Source organism: Mauremys reevesii, linkage group 2 (assembly GCF_016161935.1).
Source record: "Mauremys reevesii isolate NIE-2019 linkage group 2, ASM1616193v1, whole genome shotgun sequence".
Classification (NCBI taxonomy): Eukaryota; Metazoa; Chordata; order Testudines; family Geoemydidae; genus Mauremys; species Mauremys reevesii.
Window position 1 is genome coordinate 68,433,626 of NC_052624.1, and position 25,392 is coordinate 68,459,017.

Sequence of the window (25,392 nt, forward strand, 5' to 3'; positions counted from 1 at the left end):
TTTATTGAATTTTAGCAGTTAGTGCTATCACACAGTTACAAAAAAATGACTTTTGCCCCAAAATGGGTTGACCAGGTGAGGGTGACACTTTAAGACTCATGTAACTTGACTTGCCTAAATCTAGGGTATATTGTACACACTCTGGTACTCTGTCCGGTAAGCACATTACACATTTTGAATATAATTAGGTATCTTATCACATCCATTTAGAAGTGCAACCAAAATAGTAATATTATCTCGAGAACCTGCTGCTAATGCAGTTTTTACAAGTTGTTTAGTAATGTAATGTGCTGCACTGTCATAGAACGTTGCTGAATTTATTTCTCCTTTGCTGGCAATTTGTGAATGTGATCTACGATTATTAGACAGATATGCTTTTGTATCATCGTCAAACTGTTTCAATTCTTTAGAACTTTGTTGACTGCCAGAGGCTGATTGGATTATCTGTGTGTGTTGTGAACATGTTCCATGATTATTAGACAGACAAGCTTTGGTATCAGCTTGTTTTACGTGATCCTCTAACTGCTGCACTTCTTCAGAACTCTCTTTGTTAGAGCCTGGCTGCATCCTGTTTTCATTTTGCGAATCTCTTCTGTTACATGAGCATGATTTTTTATTATTTTGTTTCAGACTGCCTTCACGTTGATTCTGGAGGAAAGCTTCTTTATTAAAATACCATAATTGGATTCTGTCTTCTAAGTCTTTAATATCCATTGAACTACATAAATAGTCTTTATAGGGAACTATTGAATACTGATATTTGTGCATAGAAATCTCTTCTTGCTGGGCATACATTTCCAAATAAGAGGTGAACATTCTTAGAGTTAATATAACCACTTCATTTTTATCCAGAACTTCCCAAAGCCCATTAGAAGCTAAAATAAGGAATTGACATGAATCATCTGTAGGGACAGATATGGTATGTGGTACAGGAATAACAGATTTTTTCAACTTTGGATCTCCATGATGTCCAAGGCCACGAGTAGCTCTGATGAGCCCCTCAACTAGTCCTTTTGGTTCATTTGTGCTGATGTTTCCACCATTCTGAAGTATACGGTCTCTTTCCTTTGAATTAGAAGTGCTGTGTTCTTGGGTAAGGCAGTAGCTTTTTCCATTTTTGCATAAGACTGCATGTATATTACCTAAAATAAAATAAGTACATTTTGCATTTCATAGTGCGGCTGATTTTTTTTTTTAACTAAACACTATTAGGTTATTCACAGTAATGAGCCATTTTGACAGGTGAAATCTTCTATTGTCCCTTTCACTTAGCATGCAAATGTGTCAAAAGCTGACATCCACCCTTATGCTGTTCTGCTGGTCACTGGTCTCACAAATCTTTGACTGAAGGAGTATCTGTACTTTCTAAAATGTCACTGTAGCATTCATTTTCAAAACTTTTGATGGGTTGTAATTGAAATTCAAAATATCAGGCTAAGAATGTAATATTGTGTAAATTCCAGCAGCTGATAATGAATTTCAAACATAGTTCAGTGCTTGCAGACAGTGTTGGCCTAAAGGCTTAAACACCTTTCTTAAGTAGCTATTTAAAATGTATACATTTTTTAAATCTTGTATAGTTCCAGAAAGAAAATAAACAGTTTAGCATTTCTTCTGGTTATTAGTTAGTCTTTCACAGTGTAGTCTGTAGTCTTTCACTAACATATGGTCTAAATATTTAGTACTTGTGTCTTCTGTAAAGAAGAGAAACATACATTAATTTTTTACTACTTGGTTTTCATGTAAATTTATAATTTATGCCATGATCAGATACTGCCGTGGAGGTTGTAATCTAAGCAATGGGATAGCTGTAACTGATTATGCATAGTATGTATTGCCATTTACATTAAAATATTATGCTTAGTTTTCCTGTCACCATGCTGTAGACAGAGTAGCTCCTCAATTGCAGTGCATTGCTTATTTAAAAAGTTCATGCTTTTGCAAGATCCAAAAGACTTATGCTGGTATGATCTCTGAAATGGAAAATGCTTAAGTCTCAATACTAGGTACACATGGTAACAAAGCGCAAATTAGGACATGCCAGCTATAACTGGTTGTTCTCTGGAATAAGGTAGTCTTAATTTTTTTCTGAAGTTGCATGATGAGCTGTTGTAACCTCATACGAAAGGCCATTAAATTGACTAATTCCATGCTATATCAACTAATTTGACAATAGCATTAATCTATTCTGAAGATTAAAAGTACAATGCCCCTCTGCAGCCTGAGGTGGAGAACCTTAGTCTGAGCCAGCAGGGGAAAGAAAATGCTTGGGTCCTTCTAAGAATGGCATTTCACCTTTTAGTGGGTTTAGGGAAGAGGGACTCCGTAGTGGATTTCCTGAAGAATGCAGTGGAAGACCACTGACTGTGGCACAGCCAGAGGGTGGTGGGTCTTCAGTTCTTTCCCCTGTCTGGAATGGCATACTGCATATGGCAGCAATGGTTCCTTCCCTCTTGTTTTGAGATAGAGTAGGATCAGGTTTCTGGACCTCGGAAGGAATTTTTCCCTTGCTGCTAGATTGGCCCTGGCAGGTTGAGTTTTTTCAGCTTTCCTGCTGCAGCCTAGGAAGACCCAGAAGTTAGGATAGGTGAGGCTGGGAGGTGTTTATCTAGTTACAGCTTGTTGGGTGTCTAGTGCAGGTATTTGGTCCTGCTTCCAATTATACACCAGAATTGGAAGCAGTATTAGGGGAGCGCATCCCCTAAAGAAGGGAATGGATACATTGTTTGGAGCTCCTGTTATCCTCAACCTACCTATAAAGGGAGGGAAAGGTTCCAGCAACCATGCCTAGGATCAGGTTGAAAGTTTTTTGAGTAGCTCTTTCCCAGATGTCCTGTGTCCTCTGGCAGTGTCTGAGACAATTCTACTCTGAAAAGTGTAAAAAAGGCATCCTCTTATACAACAGTGGTCCCTTTGTGGATTTGGAGACTTAGGTTCTTGCTTACGAGACCTAACTCTTTTTCTTACTGTTTACTTTTTTTTCTTGTTAGCATTGCACAGCCAGTAGTGAGCTGGATTCTATTCTTTGTGTCAACAAAATTGTTTGCTAAATTGAAATCAATTACACCTATGCAAGTCCAATGAAGGCAGGTAAGAGTCCCACTCTGATGAACCAAAGGAAGTTTGCCAAACCAAGAATTGGGGCATGGAGTCTACAGATGTCCCCAAGAGCTGGGTGGCTGATTAACATGGGGGAAATGAAAACAGTTTAGATGGTACCCTGACATCTACAACATTCTCTTTCCCTACTCCACAAATCTGCAGGCATCCCATTTCGGTTGCTCACCATATGCTCCAGAAACTCCAGTTCCCCTTTCATTCATCAAGAAACACTGCATACACAATTCCTAAAACACTCCTATAAAGCCTTTGTGTTCTGACCTCAGCAATTACTGGGTGACTGCAAATGTGTGTATGGCCCAAATATATGTAAATAGTGAAAGTATGAGCATGGTGTTTTTGCACATGCACACTAGAAGCACGTGATTTGGAATCAGACTATTAGCATGATTTGTTAATTATGATTTCTAGGTGTGATATGTTAAATGAGGTTCCCTTAATTGGATACTTCCTCCCCTACCCTCTACCCCAAGGTTTGTATGGGTGGGTTTTATGCTAAAGGAACCTTTCCTGTAACCAGCGGAGTTCTTGGTGATTGTATTAGACTGTACTATACTTACGGGGACACGAGTATGAGAAGCTTCTGGTGGCAGATCATTATATAATGCAGAGATGCTACATTATATAAAAATTTAGTGAGACTGAATGAGTTCTAGCATGATTTTTGCTAACCTCACAGTCCAGACCAACAATCTCTCTTATTGCAGAAAAGGGTTGCTTCTGAGAATTATTACATGGTGGTTTTATGACCCAACTGTCTTGTTTTCAGTTTAGCCTTAAGAGACAACCACATTTTCTTGTCTGCTACTGTAAAATTGAACCTAGCACTCAGCACTTGTAAGATGATGCACCAGCTCTCCCTTGGAATGGGGGAGAGGGGAAGGGCAGGGGGAATCAAGCTTCATCTTAACGGTGTATGAATCTAATGCATTTAAAACAAATGGTTCATTGGGGAGTTAGACTTCATTTTTATTCAGTGTAATTGAATAAAATATCAAATGATGGATTGTGGATTTTTTTTTAATCCTTTTGAAAGGATTGGCCCAAAGTACCTCAAAATAACTCCAAGCCCTATTTCATTACCTATGTTTGACCCGGACGATGTGGTTAATAGAGCCTAAGGTGAAGCTTGGGTTGGGAGTGGGGCATAGGGCAGAGCATTGTAGATATGAGGGGGCTGAAGAATCATCCCAAACTTGCTGAATCTGGACCATGTTACCATCCTATTGAACTATACAGGCTTTCCCTTACTACATGAGGTGACAGATGGGTTCCAACATTTTCCAGGCTAACAGTAACCAATGACCCAAACAAATAGGTCTGAATGGAGTTCCCATTTCTCCCAGATTAAGTGCAATTCATAGTCTCACAGCTGGTTTCCGAGTACTAGTGGGACAGGAGCACTTAAAATGCTCATAATTGTACATGCTGATCTAACCAGCCATTGTCAGATACTTGTTTGGGGCAATGGAGAGTGATGTCTTTAGATGTTCTTAATCAGAAGGCACTAGTGCTACAAAGTCTCAAAATGTAATGGTCAGAGATTATTTCCATGCCAAAAGACACTTTTTTGTTTCTACTTATCCTGGGTCTTTCTACTCAGCTGTAGAATTTGGTTTAGGCTGGGAATGATCCTACTTTTGTTCTGTTTTGAGACCTGTGACACATCTGCAAAGCAGTTGAATACTTTGCTTCAAATCCCACAAGGACCTTGTGTACACTAGTGAATTTTACCTCCAAAATTCCCTATGGAGATTTAATGAACAGAGATAATTAGTGAAAGCTAACAGCGCCTTGTTTAGAATAGGGCTACCATTGTGCATCTGAACTGTGGATAGCAGTAGTGAGAATTTATTGGTAATATTCCCTATTATAATTGCCAATGGACTTAATTGTGGCTATTGCAGCTATAGCCAGGCAAAAGCAGGATTCTATTGAAAACAGAATCCGATCTGAGCAAAGCTTCCACCTAAAATACTCTCAAAGGAGAAAAGAATCTGCATAAATTACCCTTGAACATTACATTTCAAGAGCAGCACTAGCTCTCCTCCCACTGTAACAACAGAATAAAAGAGGAGATTACTCTCACTAGGCTTCCACACAGTACTATAAACAGCAGATCCTTGTCTACACCCATGCACCTGAGCTGTTACTGATGCCAGTGTTTTGTTGGGGTGTGCGGGGGGTAACATTCCCTAGTGTAGACATTGCATATGTGTCTCTGCTTAAGTTTGACCCATATTTGGCTTAAGTTTTCACCAAAGTTAAAATGAATGAGACTTGGAGAAAGGGGAGACTTTGGATTTTTGTGCCATGTCCCACACTAAACCTTCAGTTTTCCTTCCTTAACTGTTTCTTCCACCTTTCTATGCTGGTCACTTTTCCTGCATCCCTCAAAGTCTTGTAATTATACCAGTGATTCTAAATGTTTGCTTAATTTACAGCTGTAAATCAAACATACTATCAGATATATGGATGAACTGTCTTATAGAATAAGCTTGATACTTATTGTCTGACATTAGCATCCATTGCACAGGGTTTCATCTTCTACCCTCCAGAATGTCATATAAAACCTCTTACCACTAAACTTGCCTTAGATTTTTTCCCCCCCATTGTAATTGGGAGAGGGGGGAGTGCACCAAAAAAAAACCCAACACCCCCAGCCCCAAAAAACAACCATTCCATATGTCAATAACTTACATACCAATGTTAGCAATATGCAGTATCCCGGTACTGCTTTCGGATGGATTTGCTGAATTATTAGTGTTGTTTTCAAGCAGCATTGTCTCCTCTTGTTCCTTGATGCTCTTTTCATTACTGATCCTTTCCACTAAACAGGTAACAGCTGTACAGCTACTCCAGCGAACTTTGGAAACCTCATTCCTTCCAAGTCGTAAAAGTCTGTCCATTCTCCAAAAGGACTTTGCATATGCTTTGTGAATCCATTCATAAGTGTTTGGCTTGGTTGTCTTATCACTGTCTGTTTTACCAGAGAAAACCTTTTCCTGATCCCTGTAATTTCCCTTGATTACTGTGACAAAAGAATCTAGGATCTGTTCCTCATTTCTACTCACTTTGTAAGAGGAATCAATCTGAGACAGTTGGTCAAGAAATAAAAGTGGAAGCTCTGCTGAAACTGTCTCAGCAGCAAACACACCATGATAGCCATCGAATAAGCCCAAAAAACACGTATCTAACCTATTTCCAAAATTATCTAGCACAATGAATGTATCTTCCATATCTGCTCGCCATGTTGAATTTTTGTCTTGGCAAATTGCTAATGCTTTTATTAGAGAATTGCTTACTTTCTTGAGGTATCCAGAACTGTCAACAATATTATCAACATTAAAATATGAGGTGCCCTTTGATTTATTCTTAAGTAGCTCTAATGAACAATCAATCTTCTGTTTGTCTCTTTCAGTGTATTTAGAAAGCTTGATCAGTCTTGAAATTACTTTCTGTCGCTGAAGTAAAAGTTTGTTGGTGTCCGTTTCAATCCATGGACGATGATAACCCAGTAGAGCTAGGGCTTTGTGCTCTTTCTTATGATAAAAAAGTTGATGTGGGTCTATTGTTTGTTGACATATTGAACAAAGAACTGGAATATCCCCAGAACCTACTTTCCTGGGCACAAAACCGTCCTTCTCAGCCTGATCTTCCTCATGTCTGTAGAGTTCAAAGTCAGCTGTTTTTGAGGTACTTTGTAAATTTGGTTCCCATGTCATTCTGCAAAAGGAGTTGAATGTTATTAAAATCCCCTTTTAATATCCAATACAACTACAATAATCTAGCCTTCATGCATGCCCTCTTTTAATCTCAAAATTATTAGCATTATTTTATTTTCGTGTATATGTCCAAGAAGCTGGAAGATTTAAGCTGAATGCATGTGGTATATAAAATTACTAACTAAGGTTACAAAGCCAAGCACTCAAGTTAGGAAATGCCAGAATTCAGGGCACAGGCTGAACAGCACTCATACTGCATAAGCAGCTTATTCAGTGTTTTATTTTATCTTTGTCCAATGTATAAGGTCCCACTCCTTGTTTACAGCACACTATTAAAACACTTCTCTGAATACAGAATTATTAATTTCTTCATGGGGTTTTGTATGGGTCTCATCACTTTTGTAGCTGAATGCTTCACAAACTTTATTTCCACAACACCCTGGTAATAGGGCACTATCCCCATTTTACAGATGTGGAAGAGAAGCACAGAGAAATCAAAGTAATTTTGGATGCCTAATTTGAAACTTCTCGCATCAAAGAAATATATGTAAATAGCACTTTCTTCGAGTGATTGCTTATGTGTATTCCACAATAGATGTGCGTGCTTGCCCCATGCACTGGTGTCGGAAGATTTTCCCCTAGCAGTACCCGTAGGGGAGCACCCCTATTGGCCCCTGGAATGGCACCTCCATGGCACGGTATAAGGGGAGCTGCGCGCTCCCCCCACCCTCAGTTCCTTCTTGCTGCCAGTGAAGGTGCTTTGGAACTGCTTTGCTCCAGCTTTGCTGTAGCTTGTCCCCAGAGCTCTTGTTCGTTCAGTGTATGTGACCTGTAGTTAGTAGTTTAGTTTAGTTCAGGGGTCAGCAACCTTTCAGAAGTGCTGGGCCGAGTCTTCATTTATTCACTCTAATTTAAGCTTTCGCATGCCAGTAATACATTTTAATGTTTTTAGAAGGTCTCTTTCTATAAGTCTATAATATATAACTAAACTATTGTTGTATGTAAAGTAAATTAGGTTTTTAAAATGTTTAAGAAGCTTCATTTAAAATTAAAATGCAGAGCTCCCCGGACCGGTGGCCAGGACTTGGGCAGTGTGAGTGCCACTGAAAATCAGCTCACGTGCTGCCTTCGGCACGCATGCCATAGGTTGCCTACCCCTGGTTTAGTTAGTGCGCCCATGCCAGGGCATGCCCCTTGCCCCGGGTTTAAGTTGTGCAACACTTGTAGGTGACGGATGCTAGTGAGTGATCTGCACACAGGCTGTTTACGCTGTTTGGGTGAAACCCATCTCAGCGATAGCTGCAAGATTTGCAAGTTGTTCAAGCCTCGGACTGAGAGAGAGAGACATTAGGCTCCAGGCCATCCTGATGGAGTCAGCATTGACCCTGACTTCAGTGCACCGCTCCGAGTCGGCACCGGGTACCCCCTGTCACCATCTACTAGTTGGCACCGCTCCCTGTCCACGGGACATGCTAAGAAGGGTAAGAAGAGGCCTCCTCCGCTGTGGCACCAGAGCAAGACCAGGGGAGAAGATAGACATGGGGTCGGCAACCTTTCAGAAGTGGTATGCCAAGTCTTCATTTATTCACTCTAATTCAGTTTTGCATGGATTTATACTAATTAGGATTGGATTGAGGTTGGGGATTTTTGTCAATTAGGTACTCCACATCAGTGGCCTTCAATTTATCTGTGCTGAAATCAGAATGAAGGGATCCTGTCTATGAAAGGCTTTGGGTCTAGATCATGGGTCGGCAACCTTTCAGAAGTGGAACGCAAGTATTTTGAGCCAAGGGGCATGAATATTTTTACACCCACCCTGCTCCTAACTCCCTGGTGGTCGAGTCGGTCAACCACAGGGAGCGGCAGGGCCAACCAGCCCCCACTCCAAAAAATAAAGATTCAAGGAAGCTGAATTCATTTGGCAGAAAAATGTATTCCTCCTTGAGCTTCCAGTTACGGGTGGTGAACAATCAGGCTCTCTCCTGGGCTAGTATGAGTTCAATCTGTGGGACTCTCTGCCCAAGTTCAAGGACTCCCTTCAGGAGCATGATAGGAAGGAGTTTGAAGCGTTGGTGGAATAGGGTACAGTGGCTGCCAGGGAAACCCTGCAGGCAGCATCAGATGCGGCGGACATGGCTGCACGGTCCATGGCCTCCACGGGGTCCTTGAGAAGGGCATCATGGCTCCTGCTGTCTGGGCTGTCCAGTGAGGCACAGACCTCCTTTCAGGACCTCCCGTTTGATGGCAAAGCCCTGTTTGCGGAACAGACGGATGTAAAACTGCATGGCCTGAAAGACTCCCACACTACGCTCATGGCTCTTGGCCTCTATGTTCCAGCTCTGGCTAGACCTAAGTTTAAGCTGCAGCAGGCTCCTTCCCAGGCCACCCACTCTAAATACGAGCCCCCATATAAAAAGTTGTGGGACTATAAGAAATGCCTGCAGAGGCAGTGTTGGTTTGCCCCCCAGCCTGGGTCCTCCAAGGACAAACAGGCAGGGAAACGGCAGTTTTGACTGTATGCCCAGGGGCGACCTATCAGTTCACATCAGGGATCCACCTTCAATAAAGCTTCCCTTCTCCAACCAGTTGTGTGTTTTCCTCCCGGAGTGGTCATGGCTGACCTCGGACCGATGGGTCCTCAGCACCATCTCCTGGGGCTACACCCTCCAGTTTACCTCTACCCCACCCCCCCACCCTCCACCCCCATTGCCCCTGGGGGACACCTCTCACGAGGCTCTGCTCAAGGAGGAGGTGAGGCAGCTCCTGGGCTTAGGAGCAGTGGAAGTGGTGCCAGTGGAGTTCAAACGCAAGGGGTACTACTCCCGCTATTTCCTTATCCCAAAGGCCAAACGGAGGGGCTCAGCCCATCCTGGACCTGCGAGCCCTGAACCAGTACATAGTGAAGCTCAAGTTCCGCATGGTCTCCCTGGCCTCCATCATTCCCTGCCTGGATCCTGGGGACTGGTACGCCGCCCTCGATCTGCAGGACGTGTACTTCCACATCCATATATTTGAGGGGCACAGGCACTTCCTCTGTTTCACTACCAATTTACGGTCCTCCCATTTGGCCTGCCTCCACTGCCCCCGGGGTATTTGAAAGTGTATGTATGTGGTGGTGGCCTACTTCAGGCACTGTGGGGTCCAGATTTTCCCCTATCTGGACAACTGGCTGGTCAAGGGCAGCTCCCGGTCACAGGTACAGGATCACGGGGTGCTCCTTCTGTCCACGTGCACCACCTTGGGCCTGTTGGTAAACAACACCAAGTCCACATTAGTCCCAGTTCAATGCACAGAGTTTATTGGGGCAGTCCTGGACGCCATGTCGGCCAGAGCCTCCCTCCCACTGGATGGGTTTGAGACCCTAAAAGGGCTCATCGACACAGTCAGGAGGTTTCCAGTGACAACAGCCAGAGTGTGTCTCCAGCTCTTGGGTCACATGTCGGTGTGCACTTTTGTGGTTCGTCACGCCAGACTCAGAATGAGGCCCCCCCAGCTCTTGTTGGCCTTGTGTTCTCCCAGGCCAGAGACAGGATGGACAAGGTCCTCATTGTGCCCGAACCGGTGATCGCCTCCCTTCGATGGTGGTCCTCCCCAGGGAACATGCTCTGCAGGGTCCCGTTTAGAGGCAGGCCACTGTCAATGGAACTGGTGTCCGACACATCAGACCTGGGGTGGGGAGCCCATGTGGGAGACGTTCAGACCCAAGGGCTGTGGTCGGCATAGGACCTGGCCCTCCACATAAACATCAAGGAGCTCAGGGTGGTCTGGCTGGTGTGTGTGGCCTTCTGTTCACACCTGGAGGGCCATGTGGTCAGGGTTTTCATGGAAAACACTACCTCAATGTTTTACATCAACAGGCAATGCGGGGCCCTATCCTCTTCCCTCTGCCTGGAAGCCCTCAAGCTGTGAGACTTCTGTATAATTCATGACATTTGCCTACAGGCCTACTACCTACTGAGCGCCCAGAATTCGTGGGCAGATCACTTGATCAGGGACTTCTCTCAGCACGAGTGGTCTCTTCACCCATAGGTGGTGCACAGACTTTTCCAACAGTGGGGAACTCCCCAGGTGGACCTGTTTGTGACTCAACAGAACCATCGCTGTCCCCAGTTCTGATCCAGGTGGCCTGGAATGGGGCACTATCTCTGATGCCTTCCTCCTATCCTGGTCAGGCCAGTTGCTCTCTGCCTTCCCCCCATTCCTGCTGATCGGCAAGGTCCTGGAAAAGATAAAGACGGACAGGGCCCGGGTCCTCCTGATTGCCCTGGCGTGGCCCAGGCAGTATTGGTATGAGACCCTCACGAGCCTGGTGGTTGCCCCACCATGGCCGCTACCGTCTCGCTTGGACCTGATCTTCCAGGACCAGGGCTGCCTTCTCCACCCCAACTTAGCAGCACTCCACCCACGGCGTGGCTGCTCAATGGTTAGGCTGGGAGGAAAGGACCTACTTGGAAGGGGTTCACTGTGTCCTCTTGGAAAGCAGGTGACCCTCCACACACTAAGCCTACTTGGCAAAGTGGTCTTGGTTTTCCCGATGGGCAGTTGAGTGGGGCATCTCCCCTGTGGCGGCACTGATCCAGCTCATTTTGGACTACCTCCTTCACCTTAGATCCCAGGGCTTGGCGCCCTCATCTGTCAAGGTACACTTGGCGGCCATATCGGCCTTCCACCCGCCGGTGCAGGGGCACATAGTATTCTCCCATGCCATGACTGGCCAGTTCCTTAAGGGATTGGATCGTCTCTTCCCATACGTTAGGCCGCCGGTCCCACAGTGGGACCTGAACTTGGTGCTGGCCCAGCTGATGGGTCCCCTGTTTGAGCCACTAGCTACGTGCTCCTGGTCGCACCTCTCATGGAAGGTGGCCTTCCTGGTAGCGATCATGTCAGCTAGGTGGGTCTCAGAACTCAGGGCCCTGACCTCTGAGCCTCCATACACAGTGTTCCATAAGGATAAGGTCCAGCTCCGCCCACATCCTTCATTCCTCCTGAAGGTGGTCTCCACCTACCACATGGGTCAGGATATTTTCCGTCTGGTCCTCTGCCCCAAGCCCCATGCATCCAGTGAGAAGTGCCGCCTCCACATGCTGGATGTGAGACGGGCTCTGGCTTTTTACCTGGAGCAGACTAAGCCATTCAGGAAGTCTTCGCAGCTGTTCATCGCCTTGGCCGAATGCATGAGGGGTCGGTCAATCTCCACTCAGTGGCTCTCCAACTGGATCACCTCATGCATCCATACCTGTTATGACCTGGCGGGTATCCCTCCGCTGTCAATTGTGAGGGCACATTCAACTCGAGTGCAGGCCTCGTCGGCTGCCTTTTTGGCCCATGTTCCCATCCAGGACACTTGCAGGGCTGCCACGTGGTCTTCAGTTCATACTTTCACCTCGCACTATGCGATCAGCTCCCAGACCAGGGACGACGCCAGGTTCAGCAGGGCTGTGCTCTGTCCCGAGAATTTGTGAACTCCTACCCACCTCCAACAGATATCGCTTGGAATCACCTATTGTGGAATACACATGAGCAATCACTCAAAGAAGAAAAGATAGTTACCTTTCCATAACTGGTGTTCTTCGAGATGGAATAGACATGTTGCTCATGTCTATTCCACATCCTGCCCTCCTTCCCCTCTGTTGGAGTTGTCTGGCAAGAAGGAACTGAGGATGTAGGGGCGGAGTGCGTAGCGCCCCTTATACCGCTCCATGGAGGCGCCACTCCAAGGGTCGCTAGGGGCGCTCCCCTACGGGTACTGCTAGGGAAAAACTTTGGACACCGGTGCACGTGGCGAGCACGCACACCTATTGTGGAATAGACATGAGCAACACATCTCGAAGAACACCAGTTATGGAAAAGGTAACTGTCTTTTATATGTTCAAAATGCATCTCCCATTGACAATAATTTTAGCTGTAAAAACTCAGCCCTAAGGTCTCAAGTGGAAACATAGTATGTGTTTATGTAATTAAGACTACCATAACGCATATGCACAAAGGGACTGAATTAACATTGCACAGGCGACCTTAATTCTGGCCTTTTCCTAACTTTTGAGTGTTTGACTTTGCAACCTTATGTTCTTTAATATAGTTTTTTTGTGTGTAATTTCCTAGCTTTTAAAAAAAGCAAACTGAAAAAACAACACTGCCATGCTATGGCTTCATATTGACCCCTTCATGGCTCAGAAGCAGGGTTGCAACCTTTAGATCCACAGCACAGACCTCTGTCACTTGAGCTAAGGGAACAACTGATACTAATAGGAGGTTGTCACCCTCTGTGTGAAGCAGCACTAGAAGGGGATGAGATGCATGCTTTTCCAGTGGATTTCACAGATATTTGCTGACAACAGAGGAATGGTGGGACTCTGAGATCTTGGGTTCCATTTCAGTTTCTGCAGGGCAGTATTCTCTAGTAGGCATAGACCCTTCTGACCCTGTGCCTCCCAAACCTAACCCCTTTTGCTGGTCCTTTCTCTCCCTGTCTCTAAATTCCTTGTCCAAGTCTCTACTCTCCATGCTCCTTGTCCCACTCTCCAATCCCCCAGACTCCCCATCCAAGTCCCAATCTTTCCCCAACCCTGTCTCCCAGTTTCCCATCTAAGCAACTTGTTCTAGTCCCCACCTGGCTGTTTGTCCAATCCCAGTCTTCCCCCACACTGGCTCCATGTCTCCTTGCCCAGCCAGTCCCAATTTCCCCATATCCCTGGCTCCTCATATGATCTCAGTCTCCTCCCACTCTTAGCTCCCAGTCAATGCCCTTGCTGAGCCAGTCCCAGTATCATCCTTCCCCCTCCCCTTTGCCGCCGCCACCAATTCCTTATTTTAGTCTGCTCTTTCCATCCCATCTCAGCCCCAGGTCCAGCTCTTGTCCTCTCTTCATTTCAGTCCTACTCCTCCACGCTGCCTGTGGACCAGCAGGGGAAACACTGAAATCACAGGAGAGAGAGTTTCCCTGTTCTCAGCAATTAGGCCTGACACTCCCGGAGCAGCAAGTGCAGAGAAAGTCTTGTTCAACCACTGCAGCTCCAGCATGTAGCATGCTCAGTGCAGATGGAATTGTCAGGGAATTTAGCTATCAACCACTAATAAAGTCTCTATGGAGCATGTGTGAACTGAGATTTTTCCAGGGCCTTATAACGTGACATATTTGGGAGGATTTGCCTAGGGGTGGCATAAAGCACACAACTGGCACCAGGATGAAACACTCAGCCAAATTCCTAATCCCTGCTTTAGAGCATGGGGGCACAAGAGTGTCTCAGTTATAATTTGTTTAATGTGGGCAAAACAATGTGTTTTCCCTAGTCTTATTCTTGGAAACAAACAAAAATTAAAAATAAATAAATTAAAATAAAATTAAATCAGTCTGAAGCATGGAAAAAATCCACTCAAACAGTTAAAGCTGTAAGTGAAAAGAAGGTTTTATAATGGGAAGTGTCAGACAACCTTGTCAATAGGTGGCACTACCAGCTCTGTTTATAATATGTAGTGGCTAAGAAATCATGCAGATGATATTATGAAGCACTTAAACTCTCTCCTGTGCTTATATTACTGTAATGTGATATGATATGTATAAAAATCACAACTCCGTGTATAGCATTGCCTCAATCTATTTATCTAGAGAAACTAGTGTGTGTACATAGTGTTGTCAGAGCGGTACCGGTGTGGTGCTCTGCTTTCTCCTTGTTGATATCACTCGGCTGCGTGCGTGAGTTCCCTCTGTGTGCTGCCCCAGCTCTGCAGGTAGCTGACACAGCAGACCCGACGAGAATCCCCAATGACCACAGAGTCCAGTAAGGTGCAAAGTCACGTCGACTAGGTTTATTGCGATCTCGGACACAATTGCAGTTCCCTGTAGGTTTCTTAGCCTAATTCAGGGCATACTACGAGAAAGTGCCTCTTGGCAATGGACCCGGCTCAGTCAGTGGCGGGACTTTCCACTCCCCCTACGGCCGGACAAAGACACCGCCCCAAGGATGCATTCTTATACACAGATACAAACACGTTACACATCACACCTGACGTATTGAGGTGCAACCTCTCTACGTAGCAAGTTACAACCCTTCTACGTATTAAGGCACCACCTTCTACCTTGTACATGTTGGTTCATACAAAACAACTCTATCCATCATTTTACCCTTTTGCCCCTGTCATTGGGATGGGTCGGCCTGTCCTTTCGTTATCTATGGAATGTTTCAGTATAATATGTTCTAGTACTGTGTTTATACTTCAATATGCTAGGTGAATATATGCTTTTGCAGCATCAGCCCTTTCCGTGCCAGCTTCTGTGAACCAAGCCGGCCTCTGGCTCACAGCTTAACTTTGCTTTATGTTAGCAGAGTCTTGATCATTGCTTTAGTTCAGGCCTCAGGCCTCATACTGGGCCTTTATCAGGGCCTGTACTTACTACACATAGGTCCTCAGATACGACAATGATAGGTATAGTATAAGAACCTAGAAGTGTTGTGTGTGGCACAGCTACCTACAGTATACAGCATTCTATCTAGCAAATACACATATGTGCTGTGTTTGTATGTATGAGTACATATGTATAAATATGAGAGAGAAATTAGTGTTTGTTATAGGTAAGACTGCAAAATAGTTTTCACTATAACTTCTAGTCACAGACAAAATTTCCCAATATACTCTTGCAAAACAGTGAGGAGAGACCCACTAGCAAGGCACTGTCTTTGTCAACATTTTCTTATTCCCTAATGCAGGTCTGCCCTGCTGTAGGAATTCTTCCCCAAAGTGCCTTTCTTGGGGCTGGCCCTTTAAATGTGATAGAGCCAAGCAGCTGCAGGCCTAAGGTGTCTGCTTGGCGATTAGCACTGCTGCCTGTAGTTCCCGGTTGCCGAGCTGGTAATTATCCTACTTGGTTTCTGAAAGACAGGGATATTTTCTGATGGCAGTGGGTTGGTCAAACAAAATTCCTTCCATTGATTTTTTTAGTCAAAGGAGAGTTAAAAAAATATTTTTGCTATTGTAAAAAGCCTGTGATATGTTTAAGATGCCTTATTGAACCTAATGCCTAATTAGTTTGAGGCAGGAAAAATCATTTAAAGAGTTATACGTGGACTCCCCACTTCTGTGGTCAGTAGCATCTGCTACAATACTAGCATCAGTAGCATCTGCTACAATACTAGCAAACCCTTATTAAAACCATTGTAACACCATAGTGTGTATTCTCCCTGCCCAGACAGGTAGCTATTGCTCACAGGCTGCAGGGGCTATTTGTATGAGGGAGGTGATGTCTTGTTGAAATACGTACAGCAAGAGTCTCTTAAAATGCTGTACTGCCTTAACAGTGCAGATGAAATAATTGCACACGTAACCCCTGTTTGCTGGAAGTGGTACTCTGTCCCCCTCTGGTGGTGGCTAGGCCCCTTAGAGATTCATAAGCCTGCTACAGTCTTGGCCGGTGGTTCTCCACCCACGGCCCAATCAGCACAGCTCGATCCATGTGACATCCTCAGGGCCATACAGGTAGTATATATATTGTGTGGATGCAGTGCACGTAGCGGCATATGTGGCTCACAATGGTTAATTGGCTGAGAATCACTGGCCTCGGCTAATAGAGAGGTGTCTTTTAGCTCATGCACAAGCAGCTCATGCATTTAGCTCCAGAATTCCCAGGTTTGATCCCCGCTGCCGACACCCATGTGAGGCTCAGCATTACACACACATGAAAAAAGGTTGCAGATTCTGTGATTATGGTGCTCTCTGCATGGTTTTGTTGCATTCTGCATATTTTAAATTTTGAACTGAAGGATCAAAAAAGTGGTGGCATCAAAAAGGCCTGATGTAAGTGGGTGCATCTCCAGACTAAAGAGGGGGTAGAGTTTTTACAGTCTTGGTTCTGCACAAAAGTTGTCTGGTTTAACTAAAATCAGTTTTTAAATTAATTTACTTAAATCAGTGCTTTCCCACTGGTGGACACTTTTAGGGTTTGTCTACACAGGAAAATTGTACTAATTACACTGGTATAATTAAACGAGGATAGTTACACTGGTATAAATCCTCATGTGGACACTCTTATACCAGAATAAGTGTCCACATGGCACTGGTAGGTGTTATAACATCTTTATGATGTATGAAGATTGACTCATTTTTTCCCCTGCTTGTTTTTTCCACATCAGAGATATAAGGTCTTGACTTCCCTATTTCTGCTAGAGGACGGGAGAACTGCAGGGAAATAGTGACATCACAATATACTGAAACTGAGTCACTGCTTTCTGAGCCCTAAATTGAGTGGGAGAGGAATGAGAAGACTTAAGGTTCCAGCCTATTGCGATATCCCTGTACAACTCCAGTAAGAAAAAAGAAGCCAAGACTTGGTACTGCTGATGTGTTTAAACATAAAAATAAAGCTGAGAAAAACCACACCTTAAAATGGTGAGAAAAAAATATCAGGTCACCTTATTAAAGAGCAGTAAAAGGGCACCAAAAATATAATATTTGCTAAGCAGTTTGCATCTGAGAGCCTATGCATTAAATCTTTGTTAAAATGTTATTACTATAAAATGTAGGCTACTTGGCTTCTGTCGGACTACTCATATGAGCAAAGCTACTTACACATGTAAGTGTTGCAGGCTATCAGGCCAAAGGATTGTGGGCCACAGGCTAATATTGCACAATGTACCACAGTCTCAGTAAATATTTTAGTTCTGGGCATTGGTTTACTGCTATTGCACTCTGAGCTGGTCAATATTAGTCTGTATTTGCTACTGCTACAGTCTGGCTATAATGCAGTCTAGTGAGGTGACATTTGAATCGCATGGTTTTTAATTTGTGTACCTGCCACTAATTAAACTGAGCATCAAAAATCTGATGTGTAATGAAAAGTAAAATGTAAAAATATTACCATTGTGTAACCATTAAGAATACAGTATCCAACTGAAAGAGCCATGTAAACATCTTTCCTTACCCACCTCATTCCTCTCCCTTCTCCAGGATGTGCTCCTTCCTCACGTACCTATCATGGCCATCACCTCAACTTTGGGGGCACAGGACCTTCTTCCTTGAGCTTTCTCTGAAACCCCTTCTGTAGGTGTGGGCACTACAAGGTAATCGCTACTACAAATATTAATAAGATAGATGCAGGTAAGGTGGTTGGCTGACTTACCTTTGCAGTCTAGCATATATAGGAGGAGGAGGAGAAGGAAAAGATGATGTGTCTCTGAGGTCATAGTCTCCCTGAAAATGTCATCACAATATCAGCCAACAACATATTTTTCATCCTCCCAAGGCCCCAGTGTGGGAAATTCTCCCTGAACAAGGATCATCCATACCCCGCATTGTTTTTATCTCCTTCCCTTCCCTCTTGTCTCCCTCTCTCCTCCCTTCTTTCTCAATCATCCCTTCCTTCTCTATCCCCCATTTCTTCCCCAAGCTTGCTCGTCCCTATCTGTCCCTCCTTGCCAATGGTGTGGAAATGCTGCACATGCTATCTCTATGCTATCAGGTCTTCTCCTCTCCTTCTGACTTGTGCTCTGTTCCTTCGGCATGAAATACATGGACAGGTTGGAGGTGGCTCAAAAGGGAATTGCTTGCACTAGAGAATGCTGATGTTCCCACTACCATTACAACCTTCTAGCAGGCATTTCACACAACTGGCAGCCACACAAATGCTTCCAATGGGAACTAGTATTTGCAGCATCCCAGGTACAGCTCTTCCTCTGAGCATTGATAAGCTCTGTGTTTCCCTGCTCCACGGTAGTGCCAGTGTAGACCACAAGGGCAGGCATAGTGGCTGCAGTGGTGCAATTGGTCCCTTAGTGCAATTCCACAGTGCTCTGGCCCTACCCCTCAGTGACAGCTCTGACTGCCCAGAGCATGGCTCTGTCACTTGTCAAGATATCCTCTTATCAGCTGCATGCAGGCCCAAGAGCACTCAAGGCAATATTTATCTGGTCTCAGTGCTACCCAGCCTCTTACCCCAAAACCCCAACTCCAAAAGCAGCATTGAAGACCCACAAGTTTACTGTAAAATAAAACGTATATAAGCTGTATTGAATACTTCTAAAACCTATATAAAAACTCTACCTGAAAGACAAAACTCCCTTGTTAGACAGCATAGCAACCACATCATAAACCTTCTACCAGGGCACTTACGTCATTGGGGGGTGGACTCAGAGACTATGCACAACCTCAAAGCATCTAAAAAAGGGACCATAGCAAAAGGGACATTAGTTAGGGGCTGGACAGGAACACTCCACTGTGTCTTCCCCAAGTGAATCAACATATCTCACCATAATGCTCTAGCACCCTCTGGTCAGCACCCACCCATGATATATCCCAGAGCAATGATACAGCCTCACTGGGCTCCCACTGCAGGACATATGGGAAGGGAGTCAGGGGAATTTGGCTGGCCACATAGACGGGGAGGGCCCAGAAGAACTTGAAAAAAACACAAGAGACAGAAGCTGTTAGTCTAGCTACAAAGCAAAAGAAGAAAATTCAAACATAATTAGACTAATTATAGAATAAATGAATGAACATAATTAAGCTCCTTACTTCCCTCCTTGAGTATAGACACTCAGTGCTGATGGTGCTCAGCATAATATTGCCTGAGACTTCATGCCACTGTCTTTAGGACAGCAAATTCAGTGGTTGCTACTAAGTTTCCATCATCACATTTGCAAGCGTGAGGGTGTAAAAGGGTGTCATCTCAGTTCCTTAGGATGGACATGCAGTTCTTTGTGAAGAGCAGAACTATTCAAAGTGGGCAATGGAACCAACCAAAACCGCTGCAAATATACACTTATGTATTATAGATATTATGCACCTGATTCCGGGAGCTGTGCTAGCCATTGTAGGTTAGATGCAACAACCTACAAACCTGTAATCCTTCCAGTAACAGCTATGCCATGGACATGGTGCACTCAGAATGGCCTCACGGGGGGTCAAGGGGGCTAGCCACATGAGTAAAGTTACATATATGCTTGTGTTTGTAGGATAAGAATTATAGCTAGAAGCGAATGAGTTGGATTCTACTCCTCTCTGCGTTTCATTAATAGAATTGTTCACTAATTTCTGGTTAGTGCCAATTAGTCACACCTATGTAAACCAAGTGAAATGTCACTGAGGGCAGAATTTGAAGACAGTGGGGTTTCACAGATGTTACTTGGGGTATAATTTACCTTGCAGCGTCTTTATTATTGATGATGAATAAGAAGAAGCCCCTGTGGGGTTCCGCAGGGATTGGTTCTTGGCCCTATGCTATTGTTTTTGATTAATGGTCTGGAAGAAAACATACAATCATCACTGATAAGGTTTGCAGATGACATGCAATTTGGGAGAGTGGCATATAATGAGGACAGGTCACTGATACAGAGGGATCCAGATCTTTTGGTAAGCTGGGCACAAGCAAACAATGTGCATTTTAAAAGGGCTAATTGTAAATGTATACATCTCGGATAAAAGAACGCAGGCCATATTTATATGATGGGGGACTCTATCCTAGGAAATGGTGATTCTGAAAAAGATTTGGGTGCCGTAGTGGATAATCAGCTGAACATGAGCTCCCAGTGTGACATTGTGACCAAAAAGGTCTATTGCAATCCTTGGATGCATGACCAGGGGAATCTCAAGTAGAGATAGAGATATTGTTTTGCCTCTGTATTTGGCACTGGTGCGATTGCTGCTGGAATAGTGTGTCCAGCTCTGCTGTCCACAGTTCAAGAAGGATGTTAGTAAAGAGAAAAGAGCCACAAGAACGATTACAGGATTAGAAAACATGCCTTATAGTGATAGACCCAAGAGCTCAATCTATTTAGAGGTGACTTGATTACAGTCAATAAATACCTACATAGGAAACAAATATTTAATAATAGGCTCTTCAGTCTAGCAGAGAAAGGTGTAACACGGTCCAATGGCTGGAAGTTGAAGCTAGACAAATTCAGACTGGAAATAAGGCCCAAAATGTTAATGGTGAGAGTAATTAACCTTTGGAACAATTTATCAAGGGTCCGGGCAGATTCTCCATCACTGACGATTTTAAAATCATGATTGGATGTGTCTCTAAAAGATCTGCTCCATGAATTATTTTGGGGAAGTTCTATGGCCTGTGTTACACATGAGGTCAGAGTATCACAATGGTCCTTTCTTAGTCTTGCCTCAGTACAGGGGACTGGACTAGGTGACCTACTGAGGTACTTCCGGTCCTACATTTCTATGATTCTAGGCTTGGAAAATATGACTCAATTAACTAGTGTGACTTACAGTCCCCAAATTGAGTTTATGGACTTCAGTTAGAAAAGCGATTTTTATACTTATAAATTAAGCACACTTGATACCAGCGTTATCAGTGAGACACACTAAACAGGGAACTTCATAATATCATAGCAATACTGACTTCATCAGAGGTATGACAAGTAACACCAACTGATGATCTAGCCCAATGTTTCCAAGAAGTGAAGCCCCCTTATATTTTACAGATGCCAATGTAGGGGATGGAGACAGGTGGGCATATTTTGGCTGTCACCAATGCGGTTTAATACAAATTTGTGTCAGGCTGATTTATTTATTGAATATTTTAGCAGAGGATTTGAATGAGGATAAGGAATGTAATACCACATTTCCTGTTTTTGTTATTGAATGAAAAATTGTAAAGCTTACCTATTACCGCTAAAAAGAGTTTTCTTTTGCAGCCATTCCTCTCTGTAACACTAAGTAGTACTTCTGCATTTATAGTGAAACTGGTGTTTGCAACTGTTACTATAGTAACTGTCTCCCTAACCACAGGCTGCTACATTTATTGTTTGCATTGTCTATTAAGCAATAAAGTAAAAAGATATGGGTGCTGCAAGATAACCACACTCTTGGGGATAGAAGATGGAAGGACAATAAAAGTGTTCTTTCAAACCATAATACCCAATATCCTATCATATTTTATTTACTTATGACATTGAAATATAACAAATTTTCCTTTCACAAAACTTACATGAATAATGTCATATACAGAATATAAACCATGCTAGACAAAGTAACAACCACTTCATAAAAAGCAGTGTCTCATAACATTTTTCATCTTTGCTTTTATTTTAAATTGAAATAAAATCACTTAAGGCTTTTTAGGACCTTGGAGGATAGACTGAAGCAGTTATTCACATAGGCTGCGATCCTGCAAGTGCTTGAACATGGGCTTAACTTTATGCACGAGTAGTCCCGTTGAAGTCAGTGAGACTACACACGTGTGTAAAATTAAGTGTATATATGTTTACAGGATGAGGCCAGACAATGCACTTTTCAACCTCGATTTGCAGACTGAGCGTAAACTAAAGATGACTGATCTTGAAGAGAAGCTCATATCTGAGGGGGGAAAAAGGCACCTCAACAAAGCCTAAGTCCAAGAGAAATGTGCTCAGGAATGTTAAGAGTCCAATGGAAAAATATTATTTAAAAAAAAATAAACATTTCACTATAGTGTTTGCAACCTACACCGTGCAGTAGAGAACCTTAAAGTGAAATTGACTAATGTAGTTGAGAGGAAAACAAAAAAAGGCAAAAGTAAATGTGCTTAAAAATGACCTTTTAATGATCTAACACGGTGTTTATAACATACAGTAGATAAGAATTATTATTATGTTTAATCCATCAAAGAAATAAAACACTAAAATTATAACAATTGAATTTTTAAAAGGACTAAATTTGTAAGCTAATATGAGGTTCAATTTTCACAAACAACTTTAACTGATGTCCACATTATCTATTGGTATTCTGCATTACGTGGTACTGAATGACTAGGCCACCTGTCTTAAAAAAAAAAAAAAGGCTGTCACCTGCCATCTTAATAGGACACCGTTAACTTGAACATCACATATTTGTCAGAAAATGTTGTATCGCTTATAGTTACAAGTACCACTTATAATTACAAGAATTGAAAGAAGTTGGAATTTTTCCCCGTTGTTTATTTTGTACATTTTGTGCATAGTCAATTTTACTTTACCCTGTGTAATAATCTGTTAGGCCCTGAACCAACAACTATTACCTTCAGTGCACACATCGAGGAATTACAAACCATACTTAAATGTGCACAACCTTAACTCCAACCTTTTAAATTGTGATTTTGTTATTATGCAACTGCCGTTCGTGGTTCCTCATAGCTAAGTCTAAGTTTTGCAATTCAAGCTGGGTTTCCACCACTTTGCTTTCTATGAAGAGTACAGCATATCCTGCCCCAAATCACTATTTGGGTACAGAATGAATATTCTGAGAATTCACAAGTAAATCATTTAATTAGTTTTAAGGTTAAATTTAATTAAAAATAGGTCCATTATGAAATTTAGCACCTAGTGTCAAGCTGCTTGTTTGTTGTTGTTGTTGTTTTTGTATTTGCTTTTTTTGTTTGGTTGGTTGGTTGGGGATATGGAATGATCTTAATAAACAGACTCTTCAAACTTCCCATATAGTTAAAACTGATTGCTATTTCATGCATTGGCTACTTTTGACATTTTATTTTTCAAACAAGTCATAAAAGAAATCCAAACATTTTAAGGTTTGAAAATACACAGTTAAGGCAGCCAAACAACCTTAACTCTGCCCTGTAGTGACACCATGAGGGAGGAAAAAAAACAACCTAATATGCCTTTAACTAGAAGTCCTCTAGAAGTTGTTTTTTGGAATTGCACACTTAGGCTTTGTCTACACTAGCACTTTTGTAGGGAAAAAGCACATCCCTAACCGACATAAATTTCATGGACAAAAGAGCTGGTGTGGACAGTGCTATGTCTGGGGGAGATGCTGTCCCGGTAACATAGTTACTGCCGCTTGTTGTGGGGTTGTTTAATTATGCCAGCAGGAGACCTCTCTCCCATCACCATAGAGCAGCTATACGGGAGACCTTACAGCGGCGCAGCTGCAGAGGTACAGCGGTGCCTCTGTAAGGTTTGTAGTGTAGACGTAACCTTAGTAGGTTGTGTAGGCTGACTTCATTGCACACTTTATCCCTCTTTTCCTCCTACAAGTTCCTGTGTATCACCCCCCCATCCCCTCCCTCATGCCTTGGGTTTTGTGTCCCCACCACTTCCCTCAGGGTCCCAGATTCTCTACCCCCACCCCTGGGGCTCACCCCCATTTTCCCTTCTCTCCATATTCCCCTTTCCCCCTTCTCCCATATACCAGAGTTCCCCAATCTCCCTCTGCTAGGGATTTTGTGTACCCCCATTCCCCCTCCTCCTGTACCAGGGTCATCCATTCTTCCCCCCATGCCGGGGCTGTGTGGCCCACTCCCCCATGCCAGGGTCTCTCTGCCCTCCATTTGTCCCTCCCCCATACCCAGGGGCGGCTCTATACATTTTTCCGCCCCAAGCACGGCGACATGCCGCGGGGGGCGCTCTGCCGAAGCTGTGGGACCAGCGGACCCTCCGCAGACATGCCGCTGAAGGCTGCCTGCCTGCCTGCCACCCTCCCGGCGACCGGCAGAGTGCCCCCTGCCGCGCGGCATGCCGCCCCAAGCACGCGCTTGGCGTGCTGGGGCCTGGAGCCGCCCCTGCCCATACCAGGACCCCCCCGCCCCATTTGCCCCTATGCCAGGGGCTTTGCGCATGCCCCCATCCCATTGTTATGTGTCTTCTTCTTGTCTGAAAGATGAGTCATTCATGGGGCCAACATGTTAGTGTTACCTCTTTTTAACATAAGCAGCTAGTCAAAGTTTGAGGCTCTGCAGATGTTCTAGTTGGGAGTAGAAATCAAGGATGGAGTCTGGTATTTTCTTTGATGCAAGCTTGTTTCTCTACAATGAATGTACAAAGTCCTGCTTCTCTGAATGTAGGAGGAATCAAAAACAGGAGACAGCTTCTTTGATTACAGCAACAAGCCTCTCCAGACTGCACCAGACCCAAAAGCTCTCTGCTCTTGGCTTCTGCCAGTGTCACACCCAGTTTATGGGATCCTGCTTGGCTTGCTCTGCTTCAGTCTCTCCCTGTTTCTCATTTGTACCCCAGATTGTGTTTTTACACACACTCACCTGGTCAGAACAATATCCAATGGACCCTTCCACGCCCCTGGTGCTAGTTTCTGGACAAACTCTAGTAGGCCTTGCTTTAGGTGTGGTCCCTTAACACTATCTATTTTAAGAGAAGATCACATTCACAGGGAGCCAGCACTAGGCATAATCAGACTAAGCAATTGCTTAGTGCCCAGAGCAGCTCAAGGAGGCCCCCTATTAGCTTTTTTAGTACAGCAGAACCTCAAAGATACAAACACCAGAGTTATGGACTGACTAGTTAACCGGACACCATATGAAACCGGAAGTAATCAATCAGGCAGCAACGGAGACATCCCACACCATCACCAAAAAGAAGCAAATATTGTACTGTCCCCACCTCACTCCCAACCCCACGTGCGGGGCAGCCACTTACAGCTAGGTGGTGAAGATGCTGGGGCTGCCAGCCCAAGGCAGCTGGGGTCTGCTTCGCTTTCATCTCACGCCCCCCCTCCCCACCATGAGGGGGGCGTGCTGTTCCCCCCTGCCTCCATATCGGAGGGGGACACGCTGTTTTCATACACACACACACCCTGCCGGGAGGGGGACAAGTTTGCAAAGTCAGTCCAATCCAGA

At 44.1% G+C, this 25,392-nt stretch overlaps 1 protein-coding gene across 4 annotated transcripts; it reads right to left on the reverse strand.

Moving 5' to 3' along the window:
• Positions 1-49: 49 nt before the first annotated feature.
• On the reverse strand, positions 50-25,359 carry PP2D1 (protein phosphatase 2C like domain containing 1). Of its 4 annotated transcripts, none has more exons than XM_039525152.1 (3): positions 25,193-25,359; positions 5,825-6,846; positions 50-1,142 (listed from the first exon to the last, which is right to left on the reverse strand). In XM_039525152.1, the coding sequence occupies exons 2-3, from the start codon at positions 6,843-6,845 to the stop codon at positions 166-168; spliced, it is 1,998 nt and encodes a 665-aa protein (XP_039381086.1). In that variant the 5' UTR covers position 6,846; positions 25,193-25,359; the 3' UTR covers positions 50-165. The 4 variants fall into 4 exon arrangements, with proteins under 4 accessions (XP_039381086.1, XP_039381084.1, XP_039381083.1 ...); XM_039525150.1 differs by lacking the exon at positions 25,193-25,359 and adding an exon at positions 17,956-17,972; XM_039525149.1 differs by lacking the exon at positions 25,193-25,359 and adding an exon at positions 17,762-17,949.
• Between the last annotated feature and the right edge of the window lie 33 nt (positions 25,360-25,392).

Coding starts and splice junctions, on each gene's coding strand:
- PP2D1 (XM_039525149.1), bottom strand. Junction 1,143..5,824: donor ACTGCATATTGCTAACATTG/GTATGTAAGTTA, acceptor ATTTTATTTTAG/GTAATATACATGCAGTCTTA.